Source organism: Nyctereutes procyonoides, unplaced genomic scaffold, assembly GCF_905146905.1.
Source record: "Nyctereutes procyonoides isolate TBG_1078 unplaced genomic scaffold, NYPRO_anot_genome, whole genome shotgun sequence".
In the NCBI taxonomy this organism is placed as follows: Eukaryota; Metazoa; Chordata; class Mammalia; order Carnivora; family Canidae; genus Nyctereutes; species Nyctereutes procyonoides.
Window position 1 is genome coordinate 3,436,877 of NW_026575133.1, and position 10,577 is coordinate 3,447,453.

General features: G+C 54.7%; 1 protein-coding gene across 1 annotated transcript; it reads right to left on the reverse strand.

Moving 5' to 3' along the window:
• Positions 1–4,450: 4,450 nt before the first annotated feature.
• Positions 4,451–10,015, reverse strand: SFRP5 (secreted frizzled related protein 5). The gene is made up of 3 exons (XM_055300067.1): positions 9,493–10,015; positions 7,221–7,298; positions 4,451–5,495 (listed from the first exon to the last, which is right to left on the reverse strand). The coding sequence occupies exons 1-3, from the start codon at positions 10,013–10,015 to the stop codon at positions 5,149–5,151; spliced, it is 948 nt and encodes a 315-aa protein (XP_055156042.1). The 3' UTR covers positions 4,451–5,148.
• Between the last annotated feature and the right edge of the window lie 562 nt (positions 10,016–10,577).

The window sequence follows — 10,577 nt, forward strand, 5'->3', positions numbered from 1 at the left end:
GTTTTGAGAGGCCCGGGCTCCAGCATCTATCCTATAGCTGGTGGCTGGTCCTGAGATCACAGTAACACCTACGTTTATTGAGCACTGTGCCAGGCAACATGCTAAGCATGTTGTTTTTACTTAAACCTCATGGCAATCCCAAAGCTAGGTTCTATTATTAACTCCATTTAACCAATGAGTAAAATAGAAGCCTGGAGAGGTTAAGTAATCTGCCCAAGGTCAAGTAACTAGTAAGCTGTGGAGCCAGGGTGTGAATTGTGCCACAGGTACTTGTAGAGGCCTTATCAGAGAAACTTTGGGTGAACACACAGCCTTGGCTGTCACCCTCCCCTCTGTTCTACCTTGCCCCCACTAGCTTATCCCCACTTGCCCCAGGATTTTCAGAGCCACTGAGCTAATGAGAGGGGCCTGCCCATCCTGAGCCCTAGCAAAGTAGGCTCAGCCTCCAGGGGAACAGAGGCAGCCTTGTGACAGGAGCACCCCCCACCCCAGCACCATCCCCCCTTGGTTGGGTCTGTTTCAACAACCCAGAGCAGCACATTCCATTCTCTGGCACAGCTGGGGGTTGGGGATTCCGGATTCCCCACCCAGCTGCCTGTTGGCTGCCTGTTTTCTTCAGGGCCCCAGCAGAGCCTGCTGTCTGTGCTCGGATACTGGGTCCCAGCCACATGCATTCCAGCAGCAACCACCCCCCACGTTGGATTTCCCAAGGAGTGAACTTTAGCCAGGATTACAGCCGACTGAACAGTTGTGAGTTGTGAGCTTCCTTTGTGGGGCTCAAGAGCCTCAAATCTGATGAGGCTGAGAGGGGAGGAGGGGTCGGGTAGGCTGCTTTGGGTCAGGAGAAAAGCTGCTGTCTGAGGTTGGCTCCTCTGCTACTGTCAGGGCCCTTGGAGTGGGATCTGAGGAGGGCTCCTAGAAATCTTCCTCTGAGGGTGGCAGAGGCATTGCTGTCTGTATCCCACCCCTACTTGGCGTCACCCCCTGCAAGCAGTAGTATAGTTGTTAAGAGCCTGGGGTCAAATCCTGGCACCACTACTATGTACAAGCTGTGTGTCCTTCAATAAGTTCATTGACCTCTCTGAACCTCAGCTTTCTCATTAAAATGGTGATAATAATAGTAACCTCAAAGGGCTGTTGGCAGCTTCAATTAGAATATCAGAGTGAGGGGTGCCTGGGTGGCTCAGTTGGTTGAGCATCTGACTCTTCATTTTTGGCTCAGGTCATGATCTCAGGGTTGTGAGATCAAGCCCTGAGTTGGACTCTGTGCTCAGTGCAGGGTCTGCTTGAGGATTCTCTCTCACTCTCACTCTCTGCCCCTCCCCACTCATGTGGGTGCACACGTACACTTTCTCTCTCAAATAAATAAAATCTTTTCTTTTTTTAATAAAATCTTTAAAAAAAAAAAGAATACCAGAGTGCTTAGAGTAGTGCGTGTCATCTAGCATGGGCTTGATATTTATTGATTACTAGTATTATTATATGTCTTCTCCCTTCTACTGGCTTACATACTCCCCAGGAGTGTATTTTCTGAAGTAAAATGCCAAATGTAGGTTCTGACCTCCTGAAAGTAGCAACTCTGGGTTTTAGGGGAGATGTTCCTGTCTTCTTTCTGCCTTAACAAATCAGGAATGTACTGAGTACCTGTTATGTGCAGGCACCATGCTAAGCCAGGTCAAGGCCTTTGATTAGTAAAAATATTAATTATCATTTAATGAATATCTTCTAAATGCTGGGCACTAGTTCCAGGAACTTTTCTTGTTTCCCACTTACCACTCAGCCACTCTGTGAAATAGACATTATTACTCCATTTTATAGCTAGGCAGTGTACCTAATGTCACATGGTCACTAAGTCACAGGATTGGAACCTAAAACTAGGCCCTACTACCTCTTTTCATGTGATCCTGAGTATTTTTTTAAAATATGTATTTATTTTTAGAGGAGGTGTGTGAGTCGGGGGAGGGGCAGAGACAAATGGGGAGAAGCAGACTCCCAGCTGGATGCGGATCCCGATGACCCTGAGATCATGACCTGAGCCGGAATGAAGAGTCAGATGCTTAACTGACTGAGCCACCCAGGCACCCTTGATCCTGAATATTTAGCATCCTGCCCAAAATCCTTCCTGTTTTTTATCAGAACTCTGATTTTGTACCCAACTGAAACACTTGACTTCCTTTACTCCCTTGCAACTAGGGGTGGCCATGTGACTTAGTTCTGGCCGGTGAGCTAAAAGTGGAAATCTACCAGGTGGGACTTGTTGGGAAATTACTGTTTTCCTGATCAAAAGGGCCAGAGGCAGCTGACATGCTGTTTTTGCTCCCCTTCTCTGCCTTGCTGCCTGGAATGTGGTTGAGAAGTGGTGAGGAGGAGGCACTGTTTGTAACCACAAGAACAGAAGCCATCCTCTGGCAGAGCAGGAAGACCAAATGAGTCTGGGACATGGACCTCCCACCTGTCCATCTCCAGACCTCGTATGAGGATGCCCTCGTTTCTTGAGGTTTCTGTCAGATGTAGTCATTCACTGACACACAGCCCAGATGCTCCCTGGGCAGCACCACCTGTCTCTTCAGACTGGCCAGTGGGGAGCGTGTTATGACCGCAGGAAATGAAGGGTGGGCCTAGGCCTTGTGAGGCCTCCCCTGGTTTGGGGGAGGATTCTTCTTGGTCCTAGGGAGGAGACTGCTGGGGGCTCTGACAATAGATGCTGGGGAACAGAGCTGATACATAGAGCATGACCCCTGTGTCGGTGGGTGGGTGAGGAATGTCTTGCCGGGGCTTCCCGGGATGGGTTCAGGGAGCCTCTCCCCCGCCTGCTCCATCTCACTGGCTGCCAGCACCTGACAGAGGTCAGTATTGTGCTCCCGCCAGAAGCAGCTTGAGTCCTGTGTGTTCGGTGGAAAAATAATCCTGGGCCCTGGTTGACCATAGAAGTGTCCGTAAATATTTGGTCGGGGTAGGAGGCTGGGAGACAAGGGGCAGATTCAGGGAGCTGGTAGGCTGGGCAGGCTTTGGGTGAGGGTGGGTGGCAGTGGCTTCCTCAGAGTTGAGGAGAAACAAGCAGGCCTCTGCTGCTCCTGACCTGTGGTGAGGCCACCTGACTGCCCAGGGAGGTGATTTATGGGCAGGCAGTCAGACCACCTGTTAGTTCACAATTGGCCCCACAGCAGAATTTGGACCCTTTTGCCTTCTTCATTTCTCTATGGCATCCTGCTTCTCTGAGAGCCCTGGAAGCCGAGTGCTCACAAGGGAATGCGACTGCATTGTCTTGGAAGAACAGGAAGCCTCGACTGGACTTGGTAGCTAGACTCTCACTATTGAGGAAAGCTGCTCTGGGGGTGTCCCCAGCCACTGCTCTGGGTACATCTGCCTTGTCCTCAGCATGCATCTGATGACAAACTCCAAGTCTCTTTCCTGGTGCCACCCCTTCCAAATGCTGGTCGTCTGAGTGCAGGAACCTGTTGCCTCCCTTTCAAGCCTCCTCCCCTCCCTGCCCCATTCTGCTCCACGTAGCAGCACCATCTGCTCTGAGCTCGCTGAAGAAGTCCTCAGAATAGCCACTTCCTGCCCTGCATGCTGGACGGAGATCCTTCCAGCTGAGTTCCCCTCAGCCCCTCCCCCTCCTCCTGCCTCAGATCAAGGTCTTCAACCCAGGCTGCATACCACCCCAGGGAGCATATAGAGATTCAGATTTCTGAGCACCCTCCAGAGATTCTGATTTAATTGCTTAGAGTGGGGGCCCCCCATTTTGCAAAAGCTCCTCTGGATGATTTGAAGGTTTATGTGTTAAAATGCAGATTCTGAAACAGCAGGCCTGGGGTGGGGCCTGAGCTTTTGTGTTTCTCACCAGCTCTAGGCGATGCTGCTCCTCTGGTCCCTGTGGCACTTGCCTACACCATTATCCCCACCCGGTTCGGACCAGTGCAGGGGGTGGGGGTGGGGGATGGGGGCGTGGAGGGGGTGGGGTGTGTGTGTGTGTAGAGTGTCAAAGGGGTAGGAATTGACTTGTGTATAGGCCCTTGGCTTTTCAGAGTAGTGCCCAGTGGTCGGTCCAGCCTTCTTGGGATCTGAGGAGCAGGTATTTCCAGGGACATGCTTCAGGACTGTGGAGCCTTTTGACCCTGGGAGCAGACTGGGGATCTTGGTGTCTCTCTCCTTCTTTGGGAAAAAAAGGACGGTTATCTCCCTTCCTCACTTAGTGCTGGGGAAGAGCAGGGTGATCCTCACTCTGTGCTCTCGGGATCCTACAAGAACATGGGTGTTGCTCTTAGGCATTCCAAGTATGTCTGTGTGGACAGGCTGTGGGTTAAGACAAGGGCCTCTTTCTAAAAGTCTCTTCTGAACCTCCCTCTCCCCACCTTTGGGGACCAGCTGACAAATAACCTAGTCAAAACCAACTGTTGTTTTCTTTGATTTAATTAAAAACTAAAAAAAAAAAAAATTAGAAACCATACCTTGCCTGCATCAGATCTAGTACTTGTGGCCTTGCAACGGTGGTGATAATTTACTCATCAGGGTAACAGGGACATATGGAGGCTGAGGAACAAACCCCAAAAAGCGGCCTCTGAGAGGGGGTTTGGGCTGGGCTTCTCTCCAGGTTTGCAGGAAGGGGAAGAGATGGGGAAGGTGGAGAACTGTGGCTGGAGGGTGCTGTGACCCTAATGCCTCTCCTCTGGGGGGACTCTGATGACACAAGTGGGCAGTGGAGGTAAGGAACTGTCCCCCCAAATAGCTCAGCCTAATACTGAGACTTTCCTCTTCAAGGCAAGGCTTCATCACCGACAGAGGGGAGCAGACGCCATGGTCTACTCCGGAAACTACCTCCTCCAGCTGCTCAGAGCCCCTCCATGCTTCTCGCTCTCTCCTCCACCTACTTTCTGAAACCCTGGAGTTCCTTCCCAAATGAGAAAGCCCTGCTTCTGAAAGAAAAAGTCCCCAAGGACCCAGAACCCCTCAGTTAAGAGCAGCTCAGGCTCCATGCCCATTCCTTAGGACCTGTGCTGGTAGTAACTCTTCATGGGACCACTCAGGCAGGGGCTGGGTCAGCCTGGGAAGAGGGGTGAGGCCAAGTGGGCAGAAAGAGAGAGTGTGCCTCAGGGGTGGAGAGAGGGCAAGGCACAGCTGGCTGCATGAGGCAGGGAGGCGTGCCCTTTAGTGGGGTTCAGCGGCCCCATAGAAGAAGGGGTAGTAGAGGGAGCAGGGATATGAGAACATGAATTTGACTGCAAACTTCATCTCCTTATTCTTTTTGTCCCAGCGGTAGACGGCCATAAGCAGCAGCTGTCCGTCCACCTTGCGGCCCATGACCAGGAAGCTGCCAGCCAGGCTGTCCAGCTGTGGGCAGGGGCAGCTAGCACCGTTCTTCATGTGCAGCACGAGCCTCTTGATGTCCTTGCGCTTCAGGGGGCCAGGCTTGAGTAGCTTCTTCTTTTTCTGGGCTCCAATCAGCTTCCGGTCCCCATTCTCTATCTTGATCTCCTTGATGCGCATTTTAACCACTGTGTGTGTGCACACATGTGGAGGGGGTAGACAGAGGGACAATGTGAGAGTGGGCAGGTGTGCTCAGGATGCTGGTGGGCCCCCAGTGAGTGCTGTGCCTGAAGCTCCAAGCCTAGGCCTTGGGGAGGTGGGCTTATATGGGTACATTTTCATATTTTTGAAGCTTGTATCATGTGCAGGACTTGCACTGACATTCTCATGCTTCATCTTTGAGATGGGAAGGAAATGAGGTTTGGAGAGGGGGTGACCTGTCAGACTTGTAGAGCCTAAAGTGAACCAAGGTCTAACACCCCAGAGCCCATGCCTTTCCAGGATACCACAGGCAGGGTGGGGAGCACCTGATGGGGAGTGGAGCAGGGCATTGGGCTCCCCAGGGAGGGAAATGCTTCAGGTGGAGCTGACCAACTGGAGGGGTGGTTTGGTGGGGAGAGGTCCTTGTGACAGAGGGAGGCTGAACTTCATGATCCCTGGGGCTGCTTCTAAATGAGATTTCTGGCTGTGTGTGTGTGTGTGTGTGTGTGTGTGTGTGTGTGTGTGTGTAGCAGTGGTGGGCTGGCAAAAGTTTGACAGCTGGCCTGGCGGAGGGAGGTGCTCTGTAGCATGTGCTGGTTTCCATGGGGTAACACCCCCCCTCCTTGCACAAACACACCATGGCCTACTGCAACACAGAGCATTGGATTGAGAAGCATGCACACAACCATCTTTTGTGATCTGTGTAAGACTACAGTATATGGGTCGAGAGTGTGATGTTCAGTGCTGTGTATTTTATGTATGAGAGTGTCTATGGTGTTTTGGAGTGTGAATATAGGGGTGAGGGAGGTGGTTAAAGGCTAGAAAGTGGTAGGAGTGACTGACCATCCCAGGGTGGCTGTAGAGAGCCTAATAAGTTGTGGGTTGGGAGCCTAGAGCTGGAGGGGACTCACTTAGGCTAGTCTACCCCTTCTACAGGCCTCTGGACCCCCATCTCTGTGAGCAACCAGGGAGATGCCAGAGGATGACTGTTCACCCAGGGAAGAAAATTGTTACAAAATGTCTTTCTTTCTCTCTCTTTTTCTCTCTTGGGCAGAGACATACACACACCTTACAATGGTAGTATTCTCTTTCCAAGCAGACTAATGACATAGAAGACTCAAGTAAGGATTTCATTGCTCTCTGTTTTTTCAGAAAGGGAGGCTAATACACAAAACAGCATTCCACTTGGCAAAGGCCACGTGCTGGGTCTTGTGGTCCTGACTAGACTTGGCTCACTGTCCCAGGAATGGAGAGGTTCCAGGATGAAGCTCCCCTGGCCAGAGGTGCCCAGGGGTGAGGGTGCTGCACTTCCATCCTGGGGCCCAGCTCTTTCCCTGATGCCCCTGTCCATCTCCAGGCTTAGCTTGCTTTTCCTGAAGAGGATCCAGCCCTGGAGACCCATCTGTGGGCAGGTGCCAAGGGAGGGCTGCAGGAGCCTTGGCCAGGAGTGGTTTTGGGGCCCACAGACCATGGCCTTGAGGGGCTTCTGAAGCCCCTGGGATGACCTGCAGAATGAGGTGCATTTCTTTGGGGAGAGGGTTCAGGGTCATAATCAGACTCTAAAAGGGACCCGTGATGCAAACAGTGTTAGTATTCACTAAGATAGTTGTGGACACGTGTGTTCGTGTGTGTGTGTGTGTGTGTGTGTGTGTGTGTGTGTGTGTGAAGGAGGAGAGGAATTGGGGCAGTGGCCACGTGGGCCCCACACTCACCGAAGTCGCTGGAACACATCTGCTCCATGAGGCCATCGGCACTATGCTCCATCTCACACTGGGTGCAGATCTTGGTCACTGAAGAGGGAAGCAGGGGTGGGGTTGAGGGAGGCTGATGAGGGAATCAGAGTCCAAAAAAGCCACTCGAGTACAGGCTTATCCCACTGATGAGCCACCTCCCCCTGTCAAGCCTCCACTCTCATCAGGAAATGGGATGATGGTAATGATGCTCACTGAGGAGTTGTGAGGTTCAAAAGAGACAAGGTTGCAGTGGCACCTTGCAGTAGGCACAATTTCTCCGTGACCCTGGCAACTGCCACTATGATGTGCATTGTCTTCCAAACTTTGTTTCATTTAATCCCCAGCCTATGAAGTAGGTATTATTCTTATTAAAGAAAAGAAGACTGAGGCCCAGAGTGGCTACTCAAGTCTGCAAAACTATTGTGAACAGAGCTTAGAACTCAGCATTTGTGACTCCTGGGCTAGTGCTGAGATGGGGGTATCTGCAGGGTTTTTCTAGGAACACAGGGTCCGGACAGGTGGGGAAACAAGTGACTCTGGCAGGGCAGAGGCTGTGGTAAGCTGAGGAGCATCCTCCTCTACGGTGGGCAGCTTAGCATTACCAGAACTTTGATTTTTTCAAGGGAAGCCCAAGCTCTTTAATTTTTATGTGAAATATTCTCAGTTTTATTGTGGCCACACAAACACTTCAGGGTGCCTCTGGTTCTCTGCCACCACATCTGCTCTCTGTCCTCTGTCTCTGCCTCCAGGTGGGTGCCACATCACAGGAGAAAGTGGGCTTCAGAGAGGTCAGAAGCATGAGGGCAGGGTGAGGGGGGATTCCGAGCCCGAGCCCGAGCCGAGCCCGAGCCCAGGACTTCCCTTCCCTGCTGTCGAGGCTGTTAATCCATGGCTTCCAAGAAAACCAGAAAAGGAACCATGCTGGGATCCCTGCTGGATCCCTGCTAGGGGCTGTGCTATCTCTCCTTGAGCTGGCTCTCTCTCCCCTGCTTCCTGGTCCCATTTCCAACCCACGGAACAGGGGTGTTTCCCTTCTCTCAACACTCCCCAGTCACAGGACCCCTACCCAACTGACTCTCAGGAGGGACATGGGAGTGTAGGATCAAGGGCTGTGTGGATGAGGTTAGCCCTGAGGAGGCGGGTAGGGTATGGTGGAGTCCAGTTGCTTTTGGGGGACTGGATCAGATAGAAAATGGGAAAGCAGTGCTGCCCCTTGGGGGAGTCCCAGCATCAGGGGCTCCTTAGACTCTCGAATTAACTGCCCAAACAAAGCCCTTCTGCTCACTGCCACTGTTTTATTCTCCTGTCTGGTGCCCAGCCCAGGCTTACTCTGGAAGGAGTTTGGCATTTGGGGCAGGTGTGGGGGCTGCACTGTGAAGGGAAGCTGAGACCAGGGAGGAATTAGGGGAAATGGGACTCGGGGTGGGTGGGAGGTGGCACTTAGGATCTCACAGGGTTCTGGAACCTGAGCTCATTTCCTATATTACTTATGGAAAAAGTGAGGTTCAAAGTTAACAACTAAGGAGGCTCCTTGTTAGTGGTAGAGCCTGGTAAGCTGCTCTTCTGCACTGAACTTTACCTGAAGGTCTCCCAACTGGGGGATTTTGGGAAGACAGTACAAGAAATTTGGGTTCCCAGGTACAGAAAATGGGATGAGTGTGTGTGTGTGTGTGTGTGTGTGTGTGTAACCATAGCCCAGGAGTGCACTTAGCTCACAATTTTTACACTATATCCCTTCCATAGGCTCCCCTCCCCTCTCAGGTTGTCAACATGGGGTGGTGGTGATGCTTGTTTTGGTGCCCTGGGGTCCAGAGCTGTGGTGGAGGTGACTGGGCCTGGGCATTCTTGGGCTGAGAGAGGCGTAAGACATTTATGAGGATGCCTCAGAATGGGGGGAGGGGGGCAGCATTGGGGCTACCCAGGGATTCCAGCGTCTTGGGAAAGTCAGCGCTGCGAGGGGCGCTAGGGCATCATTGGGAACGAAGCTGGAATGCGTAGAACCAGTGAGCTTGTCCAGAGCTGCGAGAAGGCCCTACTCTGGGAGTTTGTGGGGAGGCTGGCAGGCTGGCAGCGGGGGTGCAATTCCCGGGCATGCATGCAGGGCTGGGTAAAGGCGTGTGTGTGTGTGTGTGTGTGTGTGTGTGTGTGTGTGTAAGGGGGTGGCACCTCCGCGGGGCCCCGCAGAGCAGTGCTAAGGGCCCAGCTCTCGAGGGCGCCCAGGGGCTGGCGGCGGCGGCGGCGGCGGCGCTACCTGGAGGCGCGGTGGCAGGCAGGTGTCCGAACTGCATGGCGATGCAGAGGTCGTTGTCCAGGGGGAACTTGTGGCAGTGCAGCATCTCGGGCCAGGGGAAGCCGTAGGCCTCCATGAGCGGCGCGCAGCCGGCGCGCACGGCCTCGCACAGCGAGCGGCACGGGTAGATGGGCCGGTCGAGGCAGACGGGCGCGAAGAGCGAGCAGAGGAAGACCTGCGTGTCCGAGTGGCAGCGCTTGGCCAGCAGCGGCAGCCAGCTGCTCGCCTGCTGCTTCACCTCGGCCAGGCTCTCGTGCTCCAGCAGGTTGGGCAGCCGCATGCGCTTGTAGCCCACGGTGTGGCAGAGCGGCAGGTCGGCGGGGATGTCGAGGCACTGCGGCGGCTTGGAGTACGAGCGCCCGTGCAGCGGCTCCGCCTGCCAGCCGTAGTAGTCGTACTCCTCGGCGCCCGCCGGCGCCCCGTGCAGCGCCCCCAGCAGCAGCGCCAGCGCGGCCGCCCGCGCGCCCCCCGCCGGCCCCCGCATGGCGCGCGGCGTCTCCAGCGGCCCCGCTCCCCCGCTCCCCCGCTCCCCGCCGCCGCCGCCGCCGCCGCCGAGGTGGCCCGAGTGCCGGCAGCCTGCGCTCCGCTCCCGGGCGCGCCGACTGATCCTGGCACCTCCCACCCCGGGGCTCCGGCCCCGGCCTCGCCGCGCGCCCCAGCCAATCTCCGGCCGCCCGGCCCCCCGGCCCAGGCGCGGAGGCGAGGCGGAGCCCCCTCGGCCCCTCCCGCCGCCTCGCGCGCCCCGCCCCGCCCCGCGCACCCACTCCCCTGCCTCGGCGCGGGGCTCCCTCACCTCCCGGGGCGTTTCCCCGCCGACCGCGTTCTCCATCCTTCTCCTTATCTCCCTCCGCCACAGCCTCTCCTGTTCCTTTTCTCACTCACTCCACTTGCTTATCTGTCGTCTCGGCCTTTCCCCTCCGCTCTGCTTTCTCTTCCCTGACACCTCGGCTCTCCCTTCCCCTGGCCGCCCACACCGCCTGCTCCAGGAGGGCAGGGCTTCGCCCGTCCGTCTGCAAGCATGTGTTTGAGCTCCTGCCTGGTTCCGG

Coding starts and splice junctions, on each gene's coding strand:
- SFRP5 (XM_055300067.1), bottom strand. CDS start 10,015: ATGCGGGGGCCGGCGGGGGGCGCGCGGGCGGCCGCGCTGGCGCTGCTG. Junction 7,299..9,492: donor GCCTGCCACCGCGCCTCCAG/GTAGCGCCGCCG, acceptor TTCCCTCTTCAG/TGACCAAGATCTGCACCCAG. Junction 5,496..7,220: donor GATGTGTTCCAGCGACTTCG/GTGAGTGTGGGG, acceptor GCACACACACAG/TGGTTAAAATGCGCATCAAG.